The sequence below is a fragment of the Paralichthys olivaceus genome, chromosome 2, assembly GCF_024713975.1.
Source record: "Paralichthys olivaceus isolate ysfri-2021 chromosome 2, ASM2471397v2, whole genome shotgun sequence".
In the NCBI taxonomy this organism is placed as follows: Eukaryota; Metazoa; Chordata; class Actinopteri; order Pleuronectiformes; family Paralichthyidae; genus Paralichthys; species Paralichthys olivaceus.
The window spans coordinates 25322261-25349962 of record NC_091094.1 but is presented as its reverse complement, the minus strand read 5'-3'; the positions used below and the strand labels follow the sequence as shown (position 1 = coordinate 25349962).

Below are 27702 nucleotides of genomic sequence, written 5' to 3'. Positions count from 1 at the left end.
GAGGCAGATCCATTCATTGGACTAGGGTAAATATTGGGTGTTTTTTATGACACATGCCCAAGGATTGAGCCTTGGAGAACTCCACACACAAGTCTATAAACACATTTTCAACAGAAGACAGTTAAAAAATGTTCTATTGTCAATATGGATACAGTAGTTGTAGGAGATCAATAACACAATAAATGGTGTTGAAGTCATAAAGTCACATTATAAGCACTCATTGTGGGTTGCAAAAATGAATACTAATATTAATTAGTTTTTCTCAATAACTAATTTTATCCTTAATCCCTGTGTCTTTCTTGTGCTTTAGGTCACTATGTTCAACTTCAACACTTTCTCTTGTGTAAGACTTTATTTATTCCATGAGTTGGTGGATGAGTGACTAAAATCCAACCCGGGATCAGTTAGTCAGTGGCGACAAGCGTGCATGGCCACTCATTCAGAAACATGGGCCTATTGTTAAATTAAAACTTCTATCTCGGCTTGGTAGTAAATTAGCAGGCTTGTGGAGGAGGCTGGCACCGCACGGGCACACATTTCCACACGCACGGGGGCAGAAGGACGGGACTTGCTTGTGCGCAATGGAGAAAAAAAGGGGGTGGGAGGTAGGTGGTGGTGGGAAAGGGGAGGAGAGGGGGGGTACTCTGCCTGTATCGTCATCTCAGAGTGTAGAGGAGGAGGAGGAGGAGGAGGGCCCGCCTTGTGGCTTCCTGGCCCCCTGCACCGGACGGGTCGATTATAGATGCGCATGTATCCAGGCAGCCGGGCGGCAGGGACCACTACTGGACGGGTGCAATGTAACCGGAGGCCGGGAGAGACTATAGGACACAGCCCTTAACCGCGCGGGAGGGGAGGGTTTAACCATTAACCAGCATTAACCATTGAGCTGCGCGAAGCCGGTAACTGTACATAAGGCGTGCGCACCGGCGTCCACGCCTCAGCGCGTTACCAGGAGCTGCGGGACACATGCAGCAGCTACTCGGGGTCCTTGTTCTCTCACTCATCTCCTCCGTGGACCGCTGACACTGAAAGGTAACTCAACCCCCCCACCCCCACCCCCCCTCTGTGTGAGTGTACCTGCTGTTATTTCAGAAAGAGAATGAGTTGGTGTCACTTGGAGACAGAGACCGTAGGAACCACAGCTTGTTCCCTCGGTGGATGAAATATGTGTGGGGATGACAAAGAGTGGAAAACGACGGTGCATGCGCTTTCATGATTTTTGCATGAGTTATACACTCGTGGTGATAGTGGCAGTGACACGGGTGCGCAGCCCCGGTGCTGGAACACGCAGCCCTCTGGCCCTGTTTAAATGAGCAGCAGAATAGAACAAGGAGGGCTCGTCTATTCAGGCCTGACCAGGGGAGCACTAATTTACGCCTTTGCCATGTTGGGTTCGGGCGGTGTTGGTCCTGACTACTAAACAGAGGATTGTTCCAGCGGGGAAAGCCACAGTCTGTGTGCGGATGTCGCAACATGCAGGCGGATGAGAGCTGTGTGAAGTCAGCAGCAGCGACACTGGACGCCTGCAGTGTGGCCTTCAAAATAAAAGTGGTTACGTATTTATTTATGTAAGCGCAAAGTCAGGGAACAGAGTTTGTGACATCTGTGCCAGATGTGTGTTGTCAGGTCAGAGGCTAAACTGACTTCAATAGGCCCAAAATAGTTTTTCAGCCATTGTTCCTCCTAAATCAGTGTTTGTTTATGATTCAGGTGATTTCTTTAATGCTTGCGTAGATCAGGGTTTCTCAAAGTGGGGTCTGGGGGTCCTTAAGGGTTCTTGGGAGGTTGCAGGGGGGTCCCTGGCAAACTACGGACTGTTTGACTAATTTAGGACTGAATTTCATACAGTTCCTGTCACAAAACATTAAAAAAGCAAAAAACTTTTCAAATAGCGGTTGTCAGTCTAGTTAATGTCGGTGAAGGGGTCCTTAAAGTGCAAAAGTTTGTGAGCCACTGGCTTAGAAAATGGAATTAAGGAATGAAGAGGGAAATGTGTCAGCCTCACCTGCAAAATATCTCATATTTGTTTTCACAAACAGGAATAGTTTACTTAATCCATCAGCTATGTTTGATTTGGTGTTGGCCATGCATGTCCATAAACCTTACAGTTTATAATTGTAGAATAGAAGACAGATCAAATATTCAAATACTATTTGGTAGGCTGTTGATTGCATTTCTATAATTTGGGAAGGAAGTGTCCTTTAAATTCTCTTAGATTAACCTTTTGTGGGTAATGTTTCAACGTAAGACATATTTTCCCCCTGGTTTCAGAATGTGCTTGTGAAAGGATGCTGGTGTTGTTTATTTTGAAAGGTGTGGCAGGATTAGTTTTCTTTGCATTGCGTTTGCTTTGCAGGTGGTGCGTGTGATTCCAGAGGATGTAAGGCTGCACCTCTGTTAATGGGGGAATATTTTTAGCCGGTGGGAGGAAATTCGTCACTGGATGAAACAGTTTTTAAACTCACTGTTGTATTCTCACTGACTTCTGCCAGAGTGTCAGTGACAATGACCTACACAGAGTTTGTGGAACTCAAAAAGGAAGTTATGATACTTACAAAGTTTTCACCATCCACACTTTTATCAAATATTTGTCTTCAAGCTGTTTTATTTTAATTTATTCTGCATGTATTATAAACTCAATAAAAAAAATACTGAACACCACTATACTATATTTTTTACATTTTGGATTGATAATTCCACCTCAAATACACGTTCAGAGGCAGTTGAGATCAACTAGCTATTTAGCTATTTGGGAATAAACTTGAAACAAAGCTGGAGAATTTTTAAATAAATAGTTAATTAATAATCAATGAATTTGTTCCTTTCCCAGGTGACTGTCCACCCTGGTTGGGGAAGTACTTCTCTGCAGCCGGTAATTCAATCCTTGTACTGCAGACCTTTAAATATCTCACTTGAAAACCTCCAAGCAGCCACGTGGTGTAAGGTGAGACATTCCCAGCCCGGTACACTAACCAGTCTGACACGATCAGTGGACTGAGAGCATGACCAGCCTGCGCTGCACTCTGGCCACTTCAGACCTGTGATTTAAACTGTTACTGCACTTTGGAGGACTGTTTTCAAGTGCCTGGAGGGGATTTCTGTGGTGAGTCCCCGAGCCCATTGCCTTCCCTTCTCTTCTGTGTCGATCAGCTATGCTTTCTTCTTTTTTTTGTCGGCCTACCCTGAGCACCTTGCAGTGAATGGAGAACATACTGGATTTGCTCCCGAAGCACCGACAGGAACACGGGCTCTGCAGACGCTCAGCTGCATGTGCCTTGCTGCAGGTTTTTTCTCACAGAGCAGTTTTCTCCTTGTCTTTAATAGCAACATTCACTCCCTGTAAACCTCTTTAATGGGATAAATCAATTGGACTGATCAGGTTCAAAACCAGATCAGGAAGAAAATTCCATTTTGACTTTGCCAAAACTATTAGGCCAAGGTGCGCTGACCTTTCTTTGTCAAGCCCACTGTCTTCCAAAGGCTTCCGCATGGTACTTTGGTTGAAAGAACAAGAAAAACTCCCCGACATCGACATGTCCTCCGGGGCCATTGAGGTGAAGAAGGAGGGAGGCCCCCTGACACCGGCCCACCTCAATTCCAATTGCTCTGTCCACCCGGTAATCCTCACCCAGGGCTCTGAGGAGGTGAGCCCAGGGACCGGGGGTGAGTTTGAGCTCACAGAGGTCACATCTTTCGCAGAGAGGGCCGGTGAGACCGGGGAGGATGAGGAGAGGTCAGAGATTGTGGTGGCGCTGGACTGCCGAGCCAACGCCAAAGGTCAACGGGAAGAGGATGCTCTCCTGGAGAACGCAAGTCAGAGCAACGAGAGTGACGACACCAGCACCGACCAGAGCCCTGAACCACCGGTTCCACTCAAGGAGACCTCCTTCTCCATTGGCCTACAGGTGGTTTTCCCCTTCCTGCTGGCCGGGTTTGGGACAGTGGCAGCAGGAATGGTGCTAGACATCGTCCAGGTGAGTGATCCAAATCCTATAGGGAGTAAACAGCATTTACTAATAAAATTAATTATGTAATTTTTATCTAATAAGAAACTGCTAAAGCAAAATAAACAATTCAGTGTAGTTAGTTCCCCCTTGAAAAAATATTCTTCATATCGACAAAGAGGGTCTGCCCCTGTAAACAAGTAATGGAAATGATCGATGGCATTACTGTTTTGAAGTTAATGGAGGTTCAGAAGTGTAGCAGCTGAAACAATTTCCCACCAACAATTTAAGAGTATTGTAGTAGTTGTATTCAAATGTCTAAAAACCCTCGTTCAGATGTTCTGAGGTTCCCTTTTCTTACAGACCAGTTATTTGTGAGAAACAACCGGATCTCTGTTTTGTTTAACCCCCCAGTAAAGTTAATCTAAGTTAATCCACTGTAGTTGTGTTTGTGAGCAGAGCCGGTGCTCCAGGCAGACTGTGTGAACTGAGTTGCACTGAGTAAGGGGCCATGGAGCATTTGAATTAACTGGTTAAGCAATCCCTGTTGGCTGTGGCATGTCTGCTGCCTATCTGCTGGAATGCCTTTAGGAATGGATGGTTAAGTGTCACACACTCATCATTCCATTAGAAATGTGACATACTTTGATAATGTCTGTCTTTCCTTCTTTTCCTATATGAACTCATCGTAGTTACCATTCTGCTCAGAGTATATCTAAGTGTGTGGTGTAGAAATGCCAGCCAGAGTCATGCGGACAGGTCATATATTTCTTAAAAGTCAGCTTGTGGTGCAGATAAAGCTGGAGGTGTCAGGCTGCCAGGAGACCAATCCAGGCACATTGTGTACACGCATACTGATGCCAACATGGCAGACCCCAAGAACTCGGCACACAGGGGAGGGGGACAGGCAGGGGAATAAGTGTTGTTTCTTTGAGCACCTGAAATGGCAGAACACTACTTGGGCTAGAGTCTGAGTGAAAACAAAACACAGTGCGGTGTCAAAGCCTCTATTACTATGTGGTTAGGTATCCTCACTAAACCAGGAATGCAGAGGTTTGAGGTCAAAGAAGTTTTCATGCTGCCTCAACTTAGGCACCATGCTGTTGCGGTTTCTCCAGTTTCCAAAACACTCAGTGCACAATTCCTTCAGAGGTGGGGCAGGGAAGCAGGAGATACAGATGGTACAGGGCCTTATCGTTCCCCTCGAGTCAGCCATCCTTGTGACTGTGGGCAAACCTTAAAGAAATGTCTGCTATGAGATGCAAAGTGAAGCTTGTCGGAAGCAACTGTTTTTATGGGTTCATCTCGAGCATCGAGCCGGTTGTCTCACTGCCTAATTCCCCTTCCATGATACCGTGAATCGCTAACTCAGCTAATCCTCCCTGCCCTTGCCGGAAGGTAATTGTCTCTCCCTCTCTCTTTCTCTCTCATTGGTTTGGTTTGACCGTGCCAGTTCCTTTGCTAAACGTGAGTTTGAAAACTCTGAAATGTTTGAGCCAGTAATTAATGTGCCTGTCTGTCTGTCTGAGTTTAGAAGTTGCGGCTTGGATCAGTGCATGACTTGGCATTATACACCACTCTGTTTAAGACTTCTTTGAAATCTGACCTTCTGAACATTGTTCACTTGGACTATCTGTAGAATACACACACACACACACACAGAACTTCTGTCCACATTCCAATTCAAGGGTGGCCCAGAAAAGACTGTCCAGACTGGTATAGAGGAGCAAGGCGTCTGCATAGTTCTGCTCAGTGACTTGGTAGCAGCAGTGGCAGAATGACCTAATACTGTCAGTCTCTCACCACCAGGGTGCTCGTATTTTTTCTAACCTGGTTTAAATGAAACCCCGCCCACTTCTTTATTGCTTTGGGTTAACGGGTCGGCCACTGTCGACTTCTGTCATACGGAAGTCGGCATGGTTGTGTCTAAGCTGGGTTGATAGACAGCTTCACAGCCCCAGACATGTAGTCTGAGGCTGACTGACAGGCTCACTTGGACTAAAGGTTAAACATGGTTTGTAAAGGTCATGCGTTGCCAGTGCTAAAGCTCAAATAGATGATTTGTGACTTGCAGTCACAAGACACAGTTTTAGGTTCTATCACCTACAATTCTGTATTATGGTCAAACTATAAATCAAGACTGCAAAAAATTGTCTGTCGTGTGGTGTCTGTAGACTGAAAAAATAAAGCAAATAGGTGGGACTTCAGCCTCAAAAACAAACAGTAAAACTACAGGCAGCAGTAAACAGGAAATCATGGTAGACATAAAGGTTAAACACCAGCCAAGCCCTCACTGCCCACCAGACACCATTTCACTTCAACCACATCCACTTGTCTGGTTTTTACTCAGAAACCACTGTGAAAACAGAGCGTGGGTTTATTCTCTCAAAATGAATCATCTTCAGCTACTTGGTTTCACTATCTGCCTCTGAGAGACAGAAGTTGTTACAGCTCATACTCAAAACGTATGCAGCTGTATTCTATTTATTTTTTCAGGATTAGTCTGTCAGCCCCCAAAGTTAAGAATATATGATCTAATGGACCAAAACCATTTCATCCATTTCAGCCAATGGTGTCCAATCATTTGCACTGATTGACTGCTTCTATTCATATTGGTCAGCCTAGTAATCATTAACAACTTATTAGCTCACACCTATTAACACCTGACTATCACTCACATCATGGTTAGGATGTGAGTGATAGAGATTGAAAGGATTAGCAGGTCAGAATGCTTTTGTGTTGCACCAAGCACTGGCTAATCTTTCACTCTGTCCAGAATCCTTGCAGTGTTCTAGGTTGCTTGTCTCCTTGGTCAGAGAGGTCAGGCTTTGCCATCTGTCCACCCTCATCTAACCCTTGGATGGGACATGAACCACAAGAAAGAAAATCAAAACATCAAATAAATGTTTCTCAGGGACTAAAGCACATTTTTAAAATGTAATTAAATTTTTTTCATTAAGGTTTTCCTCCCTGTTTATTTGTTTGTACACACAATAACTCTGGTGTAGTAGAAATCTTCTCTGAGACTAGGCATAAAGCTTGATCAGGACTTTTGCAAAAACATTTGGCAGAGCTTCCATGCTCCTAATGACACCATTGAAATGAAACTCTATTGCATTTGTGTCACTAGAAAATTGTATCTGTCCCTCACAGATAGAGAGCCAACTTAAATTCACTGAATGCAGGTCCTCGTGATCGTCAATGTAATGTCAATAAGGTCTTGTTGCATTGCTGAAGCTCACATTTCATGATTAACTCCAGTACAGGCTTTAAATTTGACCCTCCATGGTGTGTGTTAGCATATGAGGCTGGACCCCAACTCTACTATTTGTGCGTCAGCATCAGGAAAATAAAACACACACCACCTGGTGCTGCGACACTCTGAGTGCCGTTTACATTACATGCCATCATGTTCAGCCTCTCACTTAGTACTGCAAGTACTGTGATCACAAATAAAATGGGGCCATGTTACTCAACTGGGCAACTCGACCCTTGTGGGGCTTGCATACCAGAGCTCCTATAGGTCTGTACACAGTGGTACTGGGGTTGTCCTGTAGAGTTCTTAGAAGCAAGGAGGTCGCCATGAGGAGGGAGGGCTTGTTTGGCTCGGAGCCAGTGTTCCATGGAGACAACAACATATATCACCACGGGGAGGCAAAGAGGGAGATAGGGGATTGAGACAGAAGTAGAGACAGAGAGAGAGAAAGCTTGAAAGCTTGTGGCTGTGAAAGAAGAGAGGAGCGCTCTCAGAGGTGCTCAGAAGTCTGCTGGGTTGGCAGAGGGCACTGAGCCAAGCTGAGGGGTTGGCTGTTAGAAGAGAGCTGTGCTTGGCCTGACGACAGCAAGGGGATAGACAGAAGGAGTTTAACCCACACTGGAGTTTTGGTGCCACACCTACTGATACAACTCACAGTGAAGTGAAGACGACACCCCTTATCAGATCTGTACATCTGGATACACAGTGGGAGCAACACACTGAAACAGATATGCAGGCTTGCTGGTGTGAGAAATGCAGGACACTTGTGTTTGTATGTTGCTTCAACATCCGCTACTCTCTATTTTCCTGCCCTTGTCTATTTTCTCTCCTCTCCCTCTCTTTTCTTTTCTGTGCCAGCCTCAGTGAATATTGATTCAGCTAGGGGCAGACTGGACTGTAAGTGCTGGGGGCCTGTGGGAGCAGCTCCAAAGATAAGCACTTTTACTGGAGAAAGATCGATGGCCTCGGCCTCAGCAACTGCTTTGTTTCTGGCCACAGTAGAACACAAACCTGCTATCACTGCACCAACTGCAATGGATGCTCAGCAGAAAGTGGCACTTGACCAAGCCCTGGGAGTCGCAGGCAACCCACCTCTAAAAGACTGGCCAGCTGCCAGGGAGGAGGGTATCAAGGATCAGGTCTAAGAATACAGACTATAAGCGTCATGAAAGGCCATCTACTAGGATGTGGAAGCATGGCTGAACAATCACGTGCACTTGCACATGCTAGACATGTTTTTTAATTTTCTCAAGTAAGCCCACCACCTGCTCAAGTTGCACTTTTTGCTACACACTACGTCTTTGGTTCGGGGGGCTCATGTAGACAGCAAACATTTAGCTCCTTGCTACCATTTTGTTTGCTTGGAATAAATACTTTGAACAGCCGATTTAACAGTTGTTATTTCTGAAGACACAGTTGACGCCCTTCTTCCACTGCTGTATTTCAAGATTGTTGCACTGTAGCTTTAGCTAGGAAAGAATATAGGCTTATGTTCAGATTCTTAATCCTGCCTTTACGAAGATCCAGTTCGATGACTGTTTCTCCAGCTAACAAAACTAGACCTGGATAACAACAAATTAAATATGTGCTTTAGAGGTGTGGAACCAAGCTAGAAACTCTACACACTCTTAAGAGAATACATGAAGGCAGACTTATACCAATAGTTGTATTTGATTTTGATATTTACACCAGCAATGTGTATTTACAAAATTGTCAGTACTTGCTTAAGTAGTAACATTCTTACCATAACTAGTGATGTAATACATCATACATTCTAGTGAGATATGAGGCCCTTTATATTTTAACACTTTTTATTTACATCAGGAGCGAGTCCTCTTTATGGAGGCCTCCATGTTTTTTACAGTTTTCCAGACTGGACAAACTAAACATCTTTTGAGTTTTTATGACAACTGAAGGCTACCACAGGTTCTCTTTCATGATTGGAAGGGGAGGGTGACCTGAAGGGTATTCAGCTGCAACATGAAACTTCACCATGCACAGAGGAGAATGAATGGAGGAGGGCGGTAATAAATCATTTCAGCATGAAGACCCACTGACCTTGTTGTTGTTAAAGGAAAGCCAGCATGATACATACTGTAAGGACAGACTATCTGTTCCATCATATAGGTCTGGGTACACCACTGAATCAATATGAAAGAACAAGGTTACACAGACCCGGAGACATTCTGCTCCCAAATAAGGATTCATTTGACAGTGTATGTGACAGTGTGTCTCTGTGAATCAGATATGTTCATTTCAATATTGTATTGTATTGACTGTTGTTTTTGATATTACATGTCATTGTTGCAGCACTGGACAGTGTTTGTGGAGGTGTCGGAGGTGTTCATCCTAGTACCAGCGCTGCTGGGGCTCAAAGGCAACCTAGAGATGACCCTGGCATCCAGACTTTCCACAGCGGTAAGAAATGTACCAGTGTGTGTTTGTGGTTTAATAGTCGCACTAAGTTTGCAAAAAATGTGCATGCATTGTGAGTCCCTTTGTGAGCTTGACGCTAAGAATATTTAATAAAAATGTCTTACTGATTGTGCAATGAACATCTTGATTGCTAAATAGCAAAAGAAGATTTTGAATTAAGTTCAGCATAATATTAAATATGTATTATTAACCTAGCTTGCATGTTCAACAGTTATTCAATCTGACAGATCAGGTTACATTGTTAGTGAGTCACCGATAGTTAAGTATGACTTGACATAATAACTTTACATAAATCCAATGAGCTGAGCAGCTCAATCCTGGCTGAGGAAAGTGTGAGACAGATAGCGTGTGCTGCAAAAGGTCCTGGAATGTAATAGGGAGCGACGGCTGCATCTCCAGATTTCACCACCAACAAAAGTACATTGTGCAAAGTCTGCAATACTGATATTGATCTCCGTAATAGTTTCTATTATATTCCATTAATCAATTGGAAAAATGTCTACACAGTATTTATATCTGTTTAATTATTTGATTTATTTCCTCTGTATAATTCTACAAAACTTGTGAACCTGTGAAAATATAACTTGGAGGATTGTTTCAGTCGTTCCCTCCGTAGTTACCCAATCTGTCTCATTGCCTATAACCTCTAAGATCCATCAAAGCTGATTGTTCCTGGGGTCAGAGGTCATATTGCCAACATGACCTGAGTTTCACAAAAACTGATAGCAGCATTCCTTTCCTGTGTTTCAGCTTTCAAACTTCTGTCTGAATATGTTAATTATCTCGGACTGAGTAGCAAGAAATGATGTGAACAAAAATGTATTTCCATTCTGCCGAAAGGCTAACTCTGCTGTGTTGTTAGAGTTACAGGTTTTTTCACCAGTAGAACCTGATGCTGTCACTTGTACCAACACTAGAATGCCTCTTTCTGAGCGAACAGTACCATTGTCCTTTGTGTGCTTTGAGGGGGTCACTGACCTTGTAACATAGCTAACCAGAGGTTAGCAGCAGACTCCTTAGTTATTAAGGTATAAGAGCGTTATTACCAAATTAGTGTTGCTCTTAAGCGCACCAATCCTCACATTCTTTCCACTGGCCTGTAGGAAACAGGTGATGGGGCTGATCAGCATTGCAGGCAGCGGCCCACCCAGCAAGGACAGCTCAACTTATTCACACCGTAAAAAATTGGTTGGAACAAGACTTTGAGAATTAGACAGGTGACACAAGTGAATCACACTCAACACATTCATGTTCCCAATGCTGTGTTTCTATATGCCTATATATCAAGCTACAGAGCTGCAAGTTACCAAATGTACAAATCTTTATTGTATCGACTAAATGTATTAGCACTGATTTTTTACCTTCATTATATTATTTAGTCAAGGTCTTACAATTCAAAAAGGGATCCAACGATCTGATTGGTTATGAGCCAATATGAGGTATTGGTGGTAATGGGGCCGATCTATGCAGTATGTTATTCTAAATCTACGTCTTCATTCTATGTCGTGCATCGGTACCTGAACACTTTGATAAAAGGAGAGCTAATGGCAGGAGCTTAAAACAGAGGGTCAGCAGTTTGGAGGAATGTCACACTTGAAATTGATTTCCTATTCTTTGCTACCAGGTGTCTGGTGTTGTTTGATAAATTATAGGACAAGATAGACTTCATTGTCCTTGTGGGAAATTGGCCTTGAACACAGTGTCTACAGTATGAAAACACAATGGAAAACAACACATACATTTATCCATCATTTATCTAAATGGATAGAAAAATCACATTATTATTTTGATAGTAAAAATTACAATTTATTAAATGTATATATACAGCACTTAAGTGTTACATTCTGTTTTATGAAACTAGTAAAGTGGTGTATAGGTCAAGTCTGATGTTTCCGTAGACGGAAAAGAATGATCCCAGTCTGTATTAGATTGATGGGCCAATACACAAGGCCCAGGTAGCTTTTTTTTAGTTTAGTTTGAGTTATTTTTCAATATTAATTCAGCACACGGAGGTGAAGGTGAATCAGTGTAGGATTTGGAAGTTGCTTCAACAGTGTTTCACCAACACTTCAAAACTGACTTAGCTGCTTTATCTTTGGAATCACAGCTGTGTTCAAAGTATAACTGAATATGTCTTGAAATAAATCACTGTAACATACAAACTATACTATGTAGAAACCATGATACAGGCCGATTTCATATTGACAGCAAAGGTTTTCAGTTCAACATAAAAGTGTTCTCACTTCTATCATCACAAAGTACGCCAGAGTCTGGTGTTTGTCCTGAGACATTACTGTTGGCTCTCTGCTGGCTGGCCCCAGCGGGACCACGTTTCTTTCCACACTGCCGCTAATTATGAGGAGATTAAGACCACTGTAAGTTTCCTAATGCGCTTATTACTGAAAAAAATCATGTAATCCCTCATACTGGCTGGCTGTAGGAGTTTTCATTTCACATGACCGTGTTTTCTTTTTCATTTTTTCCCCTTTTTGTCTTTTTAACCTCTTTGTCTTTGACTATTTTACTGTAATGAGGCTTGTCCCCTGTTTTCATTATCATTGGTCTGACTAAAAAGAAATTAGTGGCTGTTTTCGCAGTATTCTTTCATTCCCTCTCATGTTTTGGAGCTTAACTGATTGTACGGATTTGGAAAAGGATATTTTGTGAATTATTGAAACTTGGCAGCACCTGTAAGTTGCAATGCAGGTGTAACAGTGTACGTTACACGATAATCAGAGATTACAACCACTACAAAATCCTACTTTATCCTCATTTTGTGTGTATTAAATGTGTCGACATACACTCAATTCATGTTTGTTTGGATTCCAACCTTGTAAACAACAGATTTTCCAGTGGAAAATTAATGGTGTTATAATTCAACTGAAGCTTTCAAATCTCAGGGTATATCAGCCTCTCATACACCTTATGTCATTCATCATAAATCATTTTCACAACCATTTCTCTGATGATCCAAACACTAATCCACACACACACGCACACACACACCAAAAGCAGAGGACTTGGCAACATATTCACACAACACCAGGCGATGCTTATGTGAGCTTCATCCATGTGCTGCATCACTTGTTTGCAAGCAAATTTAGTTTTAAAGCATTTGTTGTATGAAATAATGACTCCTTAAATGAGATCCTGAGGAGGTTAAGAGATGAAAGGTTCTGCCTGAATGCAGCTGCATGAGACTCTTAGACATGAGACACATGTACAGTAAGTTCATTGATTGAGTGGTGCTCCCAGTCCTGTGTGCTGATGTTTAGTTCTCTCTTATCTGGCTGCCTTAAACCACCTTATCTGTGTTTGTGCCACCCTGTGAGCGATGGCATGCCTGTTATTACAAGGAGATGTCCATGCGCATATTAGCATGATGCTGATGTACAAGGTGTGATGTTTGCATGGTTGTCATTGCTGTGTATCTGGGAGATAAGCAGTTTATAATGACGTACAAACCTAAAAACATGTCAATCAAGCTGGTGAGTTTACCCTGTCAAGCTGCCAGACATACTGAGTGGGGATGGTGCGATACACACACACACACACTGACTCTCTCACTCACACTATCTCACACGTCAACACCCACAAAGTCATATAACTAAGGCAATGCAAGGTAAATTATGCATAGACAGAGGTCATTGAGTGTGCTTGACAAAAAAATGTAAACATTTATTAGAAAGGTAAAATGGTAAGAGAAATATTTTTAAAAAATCACCATAGAAACTGTATAAAAGCTCAAATTATATAATAGGTTAGACAGAGTTTGAGCAGATCTGATATCTACTGGGAGCTGGCTCCAGCAGTTGGCAGCATAGTGGCTAAATGCCATTTCACCCTGTTTAGTTTTAACTCTGCACCACTACAGCTGACCAGCTCCTGCAGATCTGAGAGACCCGTTATATAAATCAAATGTCAGAAATATAGTCAGTTTAGTGTCTTGTAGAATTAATAAGGCTCTGATATCAATCAATCCGTTAACTGGAAGCCAGTGTTTAAACCTGAGAATTGGGATTGAGAGCTCAGAATTCAGTACTAATATCGAGACCACCCCACTATTAGTATTCAGTCCTGAAGATACTCCTGTAGGCTAATCTTTAATTTGACAGTTTGGACAAGTTCCTCAAACTAAAGCTGGATTACTCATAAAAAGCTAAGAATAATGGATAACGTGTGAGCAAACACTTGCGTACACATTACAGCAGAATGTGTACACAGAACATTTGCAGCCATGTTTCTGGCCACCGTTTAATTTTCAAGTCAAATATTTACTCAAGTTTATTGAGCCAAATATATTAGAATTTTAAGCAGTGAGATATTTACACCAGCTAATCGCTAAATTGTTGCTAAGCAGCTAGTTGCTGTGGAGCTCGGCAGGTAATGAACAGTTGGTTCAATGCTGTTTGCAGGAAATGACAGTAAGCAGGTTTGATGGGAGCTGCGTGAGAGCTTCGACGTTGCCGTACTCAATGTGTACACACTGTTGGAACATTTGGGGCACGTTCTCTTTGGTTTTGCCTCCAACTACAGTGGATTAGATCATCCCGATCTTTCACAAACCAGAATTTCCACTTCCCTAATCAAATTTGAATTTAGTGTATTTAGTTTTATAACCGTTTACTTTTTTCAGATCACAATTCATCCTCTGAGTTAGGAAGCCCAGACTTGTATGAGTTGTCATGTCTCCAGATGTTTCCCTTCCCTTTGCATATGTAAATGTTAGTGGACAGAAAAGAAGAGGAGATCTTCTGTTTGTCTCCTCTCACTGTGGATGAGCATTAGGATCATTGCTCTGGACACACAGTAGCCCACTGTCGCTACAGATACTTGATGCTTGAGACCACTGGTGTGTATGTGTACGTGTGTGCGCGCTCGTGTTGGTGTGAAAGAGAGGAGATGAGATAAGTGGAGGCGGCCGCAGGGTGGGGGATCAGATCAGAGTGCCTTTGTCCAGAGAACTGACATTTTATTGTTCTGATGGGACCAAGAGGCAACGGCATGTACACGCACTGTGCACCCACCCACCCACCCACACACACACACTCACACACAGACGATAATGTGTTGACCTTGTGTGTTCTTCTGTCTCTTTCAGGCTAATATTGGTCAGATGGACACAACCAAGGACATGTGGAAGATGATCATGGGGAACTTGGCCCTCATTCAGGTAAACGACACACAACACTCAACTCCAGTGTCACGGAGCATCTGACCCGGTTAACCTGCACTTAACAAACCACGTTACTGGGAGAAATCTGGTTACGGCAATGAATCAGATAATGAGTTAAAAAATGTTTCAGTCGGATGGTCATATTGCTCTAAAGCTCAGTTTACATGCAGTTAGTGGATAATCCAATATCGCATCCTTTTCAGTTTAAGTGAATTTTTGCATTCACGTTATATTTAGATGTGAAGATGCAGAGTGATGATGTTTCTTGTCATTTAGCTGCACTTCTGTGACAGGGACATGGGTCCAGGATCTTTATCATATACATGCACAAAAAACTGATTACAATTTTTACACGATTAAATTGTCACATTTCTTCATCATAACTAAATAAAGTTCTCTAAATTAAAATAAGAGAAAACTAGAAAAGGAGACCCTGGTTCTCATCTACAAAGTTTTTTAAGAGATCAAGTTACAGCCAGACCAGGGAACAGGGTGGTTACATAAGTCAATAGTGTTTACGGTAAACACCAGGAGCGATCATGATGGGGCACATACAACATGTATGACATGTTCTCAACACATGTTCCGATCAGAAACCAGTAAGCCAATCACACTCACAGTAAAACTCCCACTTATTGTGTGATCTGATTCAGATTCAGAATAAAACACTTGTGTTTCATGTTATTTACCCACATGTGCAGCCATCAGGGGCCGTTAGGTTTATGTAGCTTATTGATCATGTGACATGTGGATCAGACAAACCAGGGGATCGAACCACCAACATTAGTGGACGACCTACTCCATCTCTTGAACTACAGCCGTCCCTGTGTAGTAAGTTGTTCAACCCAATCAGGTTAAAAAAACTGGACTGTGGATTGGGAACTGGAAGCTAACAAGCTTATATCAGCATTTGCACAAAGACAATTAGATCCAGCTCTTGATACTGACTAGAATTTCTTGAAAATGGAAACAACTGCAAGTTATATTCTCAAAAATCCTGCAAACCCACTATTCAACAAAACATGATGGCTATGGGACACAGCCCTTCCTCAGTTAAGGGTGTAACTTCCTATGACCCTGGGCTTCACTACTGACATGGTGTGTCTTAAAATTTAGACAAAGATAAACTTAAAGCCGGGAAGGCAAATCTCTTTTTTAGGAAAATGTAAACTGCGACAAAAGTAAAATACACTTTGAAAATTGAAATGTACAAAACCAGGTTTGTACATTTGTACACAACTGATGATACGTCCCCAAACCTCTGCTGGTGTTTGCTAACATCTGCTGGTGAACCTTGACATCTGCTGCTGGTTGGTGTCATCAAATACTTCCTCATAATGACTGACTACCTGTGCTCACACTGCGGCCTCTTCCTCTCTGCTGTTTGCACTACTTCACTGAGCGGATACTGTACAAAATATGTGACTAGAAACTTGATTAACAAACGTTCCATATTTCCAGCACGTGAAGTCAAACCCTCTGTCAAAGCAGCTGGACGTTGCAGAGCTTGGTGATGTAACATAGCTCTAATGCAACCAGCCTCAACATGAGCAGAGGTCGATCAGCAGGAATACCTGAAAATATCTATATCCTCTGCTGGTGTATTTATACTACATACATATATATATGTTTTTATATATATATGCATGTGAATATATTAATATGAATATTTAAACACTATTCAATCACCAAAATGAAGTCTTCATTGTGTCTCAGAGAGTCAGTCACCTCTCCTGTGGGGCTGTCATTTGAAGTGGGCTTGTTATGTAATATCTGGAGAATCCTCACAGGGGCTCACACCAGGGCTCATGATGTCACCAAAGTTTCCAAATGTGTTAATTTGTTAATCTTTTAATTATTTTGTGTTTAGAGATGATATTCTCTTAGAATAAAAGCATAACTGTGAGTGAGTGAATTAATGACTGATGGAGGTTTTCTCTTGGGTTTATGGTGTTAAGTAAGTGAATATGTCATTTTTATTCATGAAGGCAAAGCTTCAACAGTGAGTAGGAACTGGTGCCCTGATGTGACAGCACAGTCACGTATTCAGAACATCTGGAGTTGTGATGACTGCATTCAATGGCTGCATGAACCACTGTAATGTGTGTGTGTTCAGGTCCAGGCCACAGTGGTGGGGTTCCTGGCCTCCATAGCTGCTGTGATCTTCGGCTGGATCCCAGAGGGACGCTTCAGGCTCGGCCACGCAGTGCTGCTGTGCGCCTCCAGCGTGGCCACTGCCTTCATAGCCTCTCTGCTGCTGGGTACCATTTCATTTCACTTTATTTTCTCATTCTTTCCCAAGGGGGGAACACTTGTCCAAAAACACAGCATTTAACAAAATGCTACAAATACCTGTAACAGTAGACATACAAATAAGTAGCTGCAGTGGAAGTCTCAAACTGAAGTTAATTGGTCACTATACAGGATGTGAGTTATAATCACAGTGTAAACATGTCATCAGGCCTGTCAGTGATTCATGTGACTCTGTGCTTTAGTTAGCCAGTCGGAGTTAGTCTCTGTGAGACAAAATGGTGCGAAATGCTAACGTGACCATGCTGATATGATCCAGGGATAATGCCTAACAGATGTTTGGCAGGAATAATGTTTATCATAGGATGTTCGCCGTCACATTAACCATGTTAGCCTGCTAATATAGGAACATTTGTTTTGTTTTTCTTAAGTTTTATTTGACCAGTTGAAGGAGCAAGACAAAAAGTTATTTACCGAATTGTTCTTATCCTGGTGGGGACATGAGCATGTGCAGCAAATGTCATAATAATCCATCCAGCAGTTCTGGAGTTATTTCATTTAAAACCATAAATGTCAACCTCATGATGCCATTAAATGAAAAGTCAGACATTCACAACAATGAGTATCAAAGTGTCTCTTCTCTGAACCGTCGTGCTGTCCCATCTGACATGTTTCTATAACCATGCTACCAAAGATTAAAGTCGATTTTGCAAAATGTCAGGTCGACATTGGATTATTAAAGAAAAAAGTATTTGCAGTGCAATTTGAAATTATTGTAGAGTATGATTAGAAATTGCTTTGATTCATTCACTAGCTTTGTTCATTTTCTATTAGTATTGGCTGTATTGTATATTTTATAGCCTTGATAATACCCTGTAATCTTCTGAACTGTGTTCTGCTCTTAACACTGGTTTGAAGTCATTTGTCATAAAACACTCAATGTTGAAAATCCCACAGGGCTCATCATGATCGGTGTGATCATTGCATCCAGGAAGGTGGGCATCAACCCTGACAATGTGGCCACACCAATAGCTGCAAGTCTGGGAGACCTGATCACCCTGTCCCTGCTGGCAGGCATCTCAACAGGACTGTACAAGGAACTAGGTAATGCAGTCAAACACCCAGTTCACGTTGAGTTAAATCTGACACTTTCAGAGTTCCCCTCATCAATGGTTGCATTGTGCTCAGTTTTTCAAGAGAGGACGGTTGTGTTGTTTTGTGTATTTTTAAGCTGTTAAGAGGTGGGCAAGAAGTTCATGAGGAGATGGGAAGTAAAATAAAGTCGTATTAAATTAAATCAAATTAGAAGGTAAAATATTACTGCTCATACAGATAAAGCTAATAAAGATAGATTGTCTTTTTTTGAGTGTGAGGGCCGTCAACAATTATCTGAGACTATGAGAATATTGTCGTAAGATTACAACTAGTTGCAATTGAGAAGGAAGTGGTAATATTACGAGACTAAAGTATTTATTGAGTAGAAACTTGTAATATTATGAGAATAAAGTTATTTATACCACCACCACTACCACACATTTCCTCCTTCACCAAGGAAGTTTGGTTCTTTCTTTAAAATAGACAGTTTCTTACACAATCATTTCAAAGATGATACTTATGATTTAGTGCAGCTGATGTGACAAAGTAATATTACCTTATTTGTGCAACTATTACCAAAGTGTAACTTAATTAGCTTCATATTCCAAATTTGAACACAGACAACAGACTGATCTTCAGATAATCAAACTGTAAAATGACACGTCATTGTGACTTTATCCTTGTAAAGTTTTTCTTGTACAAATTCCATAATATTACCACTTTATTCTCCAATTCTCCCAAACAATTTCTGCCAATGGAAACAAGTGCAGAAAAGGATAAAAACATGGATGTGACATAAATACACAAATGTGTCAAGCCTCTAATGATTCACCAGTGTCTCAAAAACCCACCAGCAAGAAAGAATCCTTAATACAGAAGCAATAGTTCTGATAAAGCTTCATCACAGTGGCTACATTTCTGATGCTACTTCAAAAGCCTCTGTGAAGATGATCTCGTACCAGGCGAGTACAGTGAGGGAAATGTGACTCTGTGTCCAGCTGTGCACAGTAAATAAGGATGAAAGCTGCCCACACCTGACCTCGCTGTGTTTTATGGCGAGAAACTCCGCAGCTGTATTGTTCGCTCCATGATAGTATCCTCACCAGCGACACACCCCCGGCTCAGCCAAACGACCCACAGTTCCTTGGGTTCCACGCCACAGACAAACAAACCCTGGCGCACACAGGACTGAGTGTGGAGTCATTTCATAACTCTTACATCAGTCTGTGTCCACAAACCCGACACTCTTACTCACTTTAAATGCCACAGTCTGCTGCTATATTAAGCTTTTTTGGGTTATTTTGTCTCATACACACAAAAACACAGCTGGTGTTTGGGTCTTGTGGACATACTCTGTTTTTTAAAGAAGTGTTTGTGGTGGTTTGTAGTCTCCTGTGGTGTTAATATAGTTGTAACACTGCCTCCTAGAGACAAGACAAGGTACTTACTGTCAGTCCACACAATCCTGCTCTTCCTCTAAAGCACAAGTAACTTACATTCCATTTAGAAAATATGAAATTCTTTTAAGCTTATTTTTATTATAGTCAAGATAAAAAGGTTTTAACTGGTGCACTAATATTTGCATTGAATATATTTTAAATCTGTAATTTACCACTTCAGGCTCCAGCAACTAAGTTCCTCTGTCCTTTTTTTGATTTTGGTCACATTTAATTTAACCTAAGGACTCTTGTATGATAATAATGATCGAGTACTTCAAACAATAGACTCTTAAAACAAATACCCCGGGCCAGTATTTAGACAGTTACATGTTTTATATACACTCAGAAATTAAAATAAAATCATGAACACTACATTAATGTATCCTTTCAACACATTTTGTCCAAAGTTAAGCGGTTCAAAAGTAACTGGAAAGATTAACATACATGATCATCTGATTTATTATTGTTTAGAGAAATCCTTGACAGACTTGAGCAGACACTTTGCTTCTCTCTCAGAGCTTCACTGCAGCCTCCTTCCCCTCTTGCTTGTTGTGGTGTCTCTCTGTCTTTACTCTGCTCTTTGGAGCATGACAATGAAACATCTGTGCAGTCTTCACCATGTAAATGATCAAGTCATCCACACGTCATGCTCCTCAGTCTACTTGTTAGTCAGCTTGTTCAACACATTTTCTGGGTGCACTTGCTCTCTAGCTTCTTAATTATCTTCTGCACCTCATGTCACCTCTCCAGGCCTCATATTTACAGAAGTCTCCACCTCTATTGAAAGAGCAATTTTCATGTGTGAGCCATTTAGCAAAGTGTGAGCTTTTTTCTACATGAAGTAATGTTGAAATTACAAGAAACATTTAGAAGCCAAATGTCCAGTTGCTTTTGACCCCCTACATTTTGTCCTCTGTCATAATAACGCCCACACAGTTCTTTTTATATGGATGTCAACCTGCTGAAATAAAAGTTTAAAGACATGATAAAGTGTATGTTAAAGATATTACAATCACTATCTGTGAGCATGTTTTTAAACTCAAAAAACCTTCTCATTTCAGAGGATTGATCCACAGATTTCTCAGTAAAATATGCCTGATTTGTAAAGCCACCTTTTCTTCTTCTCTTACAGATTACAATGACTATGCCAACCCGTTGGTGTGTGCAGTGTTTGTGGCCATGTGCCCCCTATGGGTGCTGATAGCCAGGAAGATCCCATCAACCCGAGAGGTCCTCTACTCTGGATGGGAGCCGGTTATCATCGCCATGGCAATCAGCAGGTACAGCAAGCAGGCATCATTGTCTTTAGTCAGAATCAATGAAAATCACTTTTACTGTCCATATACTGGAAACATACTCTCAGGCACTGACGTGATATTCCACTGTTGATCACCATTTGTAACTTGATGCCATTTATGCAAATACCTTTTCTTTATTGTCTGTATGTCTCAGATTGTTCTTTGTGTTTTCCTCTGTTATAATCACAGGCCGAGAAGAGAAAGCAATAACTTCAGTTCTTTCCACTTGTCTCTGTTTTTTAGTGTCGGTGGTCTGATCCTCGACAAGACCGTCACCGACCCAAACTTTGCTGGCATGGCTGTCTTCACCCCGGTCATCAACGGTAAGGAGCCAAGAAACTGAAAACCAGAAGCTTTTCCATTCACATGACCCATTAAAGATGCCTTTTGGGAATGTGGGGGAAGTTATAGAAAAAGGGCAAGTGAGTGGTGTATATAACTGCAGATAATATGGTAATTAGTCAAATAACTACGTAGAAAATATACAGTTCTAAGTTAGAGGTCAATGTGGACGTTCTATTCTTGGAGATGGGGAATAAATATAGAGAAGTTTAATTTTGTGTATTTAAATGTCAGCACATCTCATCTGTTTTATTAACGATATGTTAGATGTGTGATGTATGCCAGAGCAAGCATATGTGTTATCACGTGACTTTTCTCTAAGAGTGACAGATGGAGGTAACATATTTCTATTGTGGAGGAAAAACTTTGCATCTCCATGATGCCAAGTTCTTATTATTTCTTGTGCAAAAGATACAGATACTGACTCGAAGCCAGATGCCAATACTAAGAGTGTTTTTCTCTTTTTCCATATTTACACCCTGTGTGTGTGTGTGTGTGTGTCAGGTGTGGGAGGAAACCTGGTGGCGGTTCAGGCCAGTCGTATCTCCACCTATCTGCACATGAACGGTCTACCCATTGGGGATCCCAACCTCACCCCCAGGAAGTGCCCCACACCCTGCACCTCCTTTTTAGGCTCCAGTAAGTCACCGGGCAGCTGTGGAATGTTCCATTTGTTTTCCGCTCATTTTTCCATTATGCCTTTTAGTTCCAGCATCTGCCCTTAAAGAGCAACGCCTAATTTTCTCAGAATTCAAACCTGTTACAGTCATTTTTAACATTACTAATGTGGCTAGTTTAAAAGTGGCTCCTCTCTCTCTTCCAGCTGTGAACTCTCGTTCGGCCCGTGTGCTCTTCCTCCTGGTTGCCCCAGGTCACCTCGTCTTCCTTTACACCATCAACTCCCTTAGGGGTGGACACACCACCCTGACGCCCATCTTCATTTCCTTCTACATGGCTGCTGCACTTCTTCAGGTACACACACAGGCACACATACACCGTGTATATGAATACACTTTGTTTTCCGTACAAGCAGTTAAAGAAGAAGTTGATTTGTCCATCTTTGTTTTATTGTTGAAGTAAATTAGGGCTGTAAAAGTTTTTTGGACTATTTAAAGAACCTATTAGAAATGAATCTCAGAATGAAGTTCCCTGTTTGTAATCATCTCCATTAACCAAGTACTTTTAGAGCTTTAATGCAAGACAGTGTACTTTCTACTAAATAGCCATCACTGTGGTCATAAAGGACATTTACTGGATGATGGCAAAAAGTTAAACAGTACTTGCTAACTTGGTAATGTTAGTTACAATGGCTGACAAAGCAGGTCTAGAGCATATGAGAGCATTAAGGGCATGTTAAAATACTAGCTTAAGGACAAAATAAAGGTTGTTGCACCAGGATCACGGTTGTCTCTTCATCAAGGGTGTGTTTTGGTCATTACCTTCAGTAAAACAATTAGAGTTTCATCTCCTATTCCCTTCAAAAGCTGGGCGATTGCTGTTATTATGGTTGATCAAAGTCAAAGTCAAAAGTCAAAGTCAGCATTATTGTCAATATCTGCAATACATACACAGACATATTGAGGAAATGAAATTTCTCAGACTCTCGGTCTCCCCATCCACACAGATTTAAGTAAAAAACAGTAAACACTGAATTAAAAAACAAGTCTTAATATAAGAAAATATCAGACAAATATTAAAAGAAGTATAAGGAGAAAAGGTATAAAATATAAACATTTGCCAAGTAGTGACTGAACACTCCTCTGCAAAGGAAACAGATCTGAAATCTGTTGTAGAGTGTATGTGCATTGTGTGCCTGCTTGTGTAGGCACATACAGTTATACTATCCTGATGATTTCAAAACTGGGAAAAAGTGCATTTTTGTGCAAGATCAGCCTCCAACGAAGTGTTTTTTTTTTAACATTCAAGAGTTAAAGTTGCAGTATTGTTTTACAATTGGCTGTCACCTTTCCATTTTTGTTGAAAATTTGTAAGATAGAATCTCACAAAATATTGTGAGATTGGTTGATTTGGGCTCATTATTGTTAGATAATGAAAGTGTAAAATCTGACCCCAGCCAGGAATATCTATCTTTATTTTTCTGAAAGTGTGGTTCCACTAGAATGAAGAATGCTTCTTCTTTGTCTTCCCCCAGGTGCTTATCCTCCTCTACCTGGCAGACTGGATGGTCCACTGGATGTGGGGTCGAGGCATGGACCCCGACAACTTCTCCATCCCCTACCTGACTGCCCTGGGTGACTTGCTGGGAACCGGCTTCCTCGCCCTCTGCTTCCACATGCACTGGTTCATCGGGGGCACAGACACTAATGTGGGCAACTGAATGCACGCACAGACACACGCACAAAAACAAAACAAAACTGTACACTTGCACACATGGACAGTGATAAACCTCACCCATTATCTGAAACTGGAATGTATGTCTACATAAAGGGCTAATCTCTTGTAGGGCTCTCATTGAGGGTATAGTGCAGTAGGGCAGTAGGGCAGTAGGATTTCAGGATGCTGACGCACCACAGCTGCTGCCAAGAATCCAGACAGAATCTGAGTTTCACTGCAGAAACCATGGAAACATACACATCTCCTTGTCAACTACCCAACAAACCTGCACCTGATGGATCCAACCCCACAAACTCCACTACTCCTCCATTACTTAATAACTTAGTCCTACTACTGTTATTACCACTCTTTTCACAATGATTATAATTGTGGGTAAATAATGTATTTGATAAGAATCGATATCTGTTCTATTTGGATGACCAGTCCTCATTATTTTCAATGGGGACTTTTAGCCCTACCATTTTTGAAGATCAATTTACAACCAAGACGACAAAGAAGGCAAAAAAAACTACATTAAAAAAAATCACCAAGTGCTTTGCCATGTATCCAGAAAGAATATTACATGAAATCGAATGTGTTTCATTCTTGATTTAATAGAATACACGAGGCTCTCTCTGTTTTACTTTGTGGGAGGGAACAGGCTTGGGGAGGGTTTAATACAGGGGACTGGACCACAAACATAACAAGCTAAAGCACTTTTTCATCATTGGATAGTTAAATTTGAGCCAGGGCAGGCAATCAATGTTGGAATTTCTGAGGTTATTCCTGCATAAAAAGGAGCCTGGAATCAGATCAATGCCTAAAAAATGCTAAAATCATCTTGCTACAGGACAGACTCAGCTCCACCTCTCTATTCAAATGTTTCCATTAATGATACCTGTGTGTTTGTTCACACAATAATCTGTCTCTTATCCATCAAACCTCTGGAGTTCACAGAGGTTACATTTTTACCAATTTTGCTGAAAAGTACAGTTGTGATATGTCCTGCGGCAGAAACTTTCATTAAAAAGTGAGCAAACACAAAACTGTGGAAAGTAGTGTGTGGAAAATGCAGACAGCTGTTTGTAAGGAAGGAAAATGCACACACTTTAAGTGTTTGTTGCAGCTCACTTAGATTATTTTTTTTGTACCAATCGGTTTGTCCTAATTGGGTGAGAATAGCACCAGTCCCCCCGTATGAAACCATCTGCCAGCTCTCTACTTGAACAAGCTTCTAGTTGTTGTTGTGTTGCCCAAGCCAAGCTTACAGTAAGTGACAAGAGGCTCAACATGCTGCAATGGTCTGGAACAAACCTGGAGAGCTTTCCCAGCTGGTACAGCGGAGGAAAGTGAGTTCATTTGCCTAAGTCTGCTCACGGGATGTGCTCAGTTGGGTTCAGCTTGCACAGTCTGACCCCACAGTGAAGGTACTGGTTGTGTGGAAATTTGGGAAATGTATGTATTTGATTTAGACTCTTAAAAAACATTTAGGCCGCGCTGGACCACTTAATTGTTCAAGTGAAAGCCTTGCTGATTATGTTCTGTGAGGTTGGTTAACAGGTCTCTTTATCAGATGAGGATGTTGGTGTTATTGGTTTTTATTTTGTTTCTATTAGATTCAGATTCACTAAAAGATCAGGGTAGAACTTAAATCAGTCTGAGGACCCAGTCACACCAGCAGAAAACAGCAACAAATGTAGCTGCGCTGGAACAATGACTGCCTACTCTGCTGAATTTGTTGGATTTTGGCACTATCATATAGGAATCTGAGGCAAGCTAAGATATTAGCTGTGTTACACCAATACATTTTATACTAAATGGTTTATTTAGAATAAACTGCCTGCCCTTGTGATAGAGAAGCAGTCTCTAGTGAGTTGTTAGTCAGACGTTCATGTTGCAAACAAAGTTCTTTACTAATTGTCTGATATCTATATTCAGACATACAAATACATTTTGCTCTGGTAGTGTCTGGTGTGATTGGGTCCTTTAAGTTATAGAGAACTTCTTATTATACATAAAAATAATGAAATAATTACACACACACATAAACTTCCACTAGACTCAGCCGACCTGAGCTGACTCGCTCTCTGAGGGCTTACCTGTGAGATGGGGAATGACAAAGGAAGCTGTGAGCTGACTTGACAGGCTGTACCGAGTACAGACGTTTACCCAGAGGTGAAGCCCAGTGTCTTAGGAGAAACCTGCATGTGATGCTTATCCGGCGCTTGTCAAACTTCTGTGCTGTTTGAAAGGGGCCAGCAGAATGCATGTGCAGGGCACATAGAATGTGCAAATTGTGATTTTTTTTTTGAATCCGTCAAAAATCTTTTGTTTTGGTCGGACTGTTTTTTTTCTATGTTTCAATGATGTTAAAGTTGTGATTTTTTTCTTTCTATTCCTTCCCCTAATCTTTTTAACTCTTGATGATTCTTTTATTGTGTCATGAATTTCACTGAGCAAAAAAAAACACTGTAAAGATGAAGCAACTTCTCTGACGCTGGTCAAACACAAAAGTACTGTAATCTGCAAAATGGACAACAGAGGGCACCACAGGGATTCTCTCAACTGCCCAACTTCTCTGTGCAGCTCTGTGTCCACCCTGAGTCACATTTGTCTTTTCTACAGCATTTACCATGTTGAAAAAGTTGCATCCTTCGATCCGTCATCTTTCAGTCTGTATACTCCACTCTCTTACTGACCAGGTGCCAGCATTCTGCCTCTATGTCAATGGAAAGTTGTGAATACTTCTATAAGAGGGCAAGTAATGCTTTGTCTATTTATTTTTAGAAGCACACAAAGCAAATTGTACATACTATATTTATTCTATATATAAGGTTGTTTATTTTGTAATTTCATTTTGGCTCAGTTTCTTTATAATCATGTTGTTGTCATTTTCTCTTCTCTTTAATGTGTTCTTTTTTTTTGTTGTTTTTTTGCAAAGGCCAGTAGAGCTTTTTGGCATATGCCGCAATAGGATGTTGGTGATGCTAATGAATAGCACAGTGCCTAATACCAGTCTTACACACTTCACACACATGCACGCACACACACACACCTTGTCTCATGCAGGTATTATAAAACATAGAAAGGCCTTAACCTATCAGAGCCAAGCTCAAGTCAGAGTAACCAATCAGGAGCTAGGTGTGCCACTGAGTAGCATCTCTTTGATTAGTTTTGATTAATAAAAGATGTACATTATGTTGATTATGATGTGTAATGTAATAAAGACTGTAAGGGCTGGCAGCGTCAGCTTTTGTTCATGTGAATCTGCGAAGATCAGGACGAGCTGAGAGGAAAACCAGCAGGTTGGATTTATAGGGCTCATGAAAGGTCTGAAATCAAATTATGAAACAGTAGAAGTAATATATCAATCTACAAACAGTACAAGTGCAAAAAATGAGGTTTCCTCTGGTATATAACACACGCAGCCTTTAAATCCTCTCATCCAACTACTGCCTTGTTAACCACAGTGCTTCAAACCCTCGAGCCCCTGAACTCACAGGGAACCATGCTGATCCTCAGGCTGCCAACATCCACATCGAGACTTTTATTCAGACTCTAAACGTCCACCTGTCCCAGCCAGTTATATTGCCTATAAGGAAGAAAACGGATGTTGAAACATGTACAGTCTTGCTGGGGCTGAGGTCTTTATGTTCTCTGTGTGTTCTTCTTGTAAAAGCCCTCCCTCTGTGAGGCAGGAGGAAGGCTTTCTCCCTGCAGGACTTTGTAAATTGCTGGAAATAAAGGACTATATTATTTCATACCATCCCCCTGTCAGTGTGTCTGTTTTTCTCTAAGTGGAAATGCACTGATTGTTTTCTTAACTCGGTTTTTACACGCTGAAAGTGTACCTTAAAATTTTTGTAGTCATTTATATCGATATGTTATTTGTTTAGATCAAGATGACTTCCCAACAGGAAGTGAAAGTTCACCCACAAGTACATTAATTAAAATATAAGAACCCTATTGGGCACATCTACATAGACACATTTTACAGAAAATTTTACTATCATTTATAACTAAAAGTTATACCGGGCACAAAAAGCACTCAATCTAGCTGTATTCCCATTAACATGAGCGTAAAACTAGCAATAACAAGTTTTATTGTCCACATGGAAACTCTGGGAAACAA

At 41.3% G+C, this 27702-nt stretch overlaps 1 protein-coding gene across 1 annotated transcript; it reads left to right on the top strand.

The window, feature by feature from the left end:
* Nucleotides 1-716: 716 nt before the first annotated feature.
* slc41a1 (solute carrier family 41 member 1) lies at nucleotides 717-27336 on the top strand. Its single transcript, XM_020087086.2, has 11 exons — nucleotides 717-1032; nucleotides 2831-3974; nucleotides 9511-9618; nucleotides 14738-14809; nucleotides 16929-17073; nucleotides 18020-18166; nucleotides 20729-20876; nucleotides 21138-21217; nucleotides 21741-21875; nucleotides 22060-22208; nucleotides 23389-27336. The coding sequence occupies exons 2-11, from the start codon at nucleotides 3489-3491 to the stop codon at nucleotides 23572-23574; spliced, it is 1656 nt and encodes a 551-aa protein (XP_019942645.2). The 5' UTR covers nucleotides 717-1032; nucleotides 2831-3488; the 3' UTR covers nucleotides 23575-27336.
* Nucleotides 27337-27702: the final 366 nt, after the last annotated feature.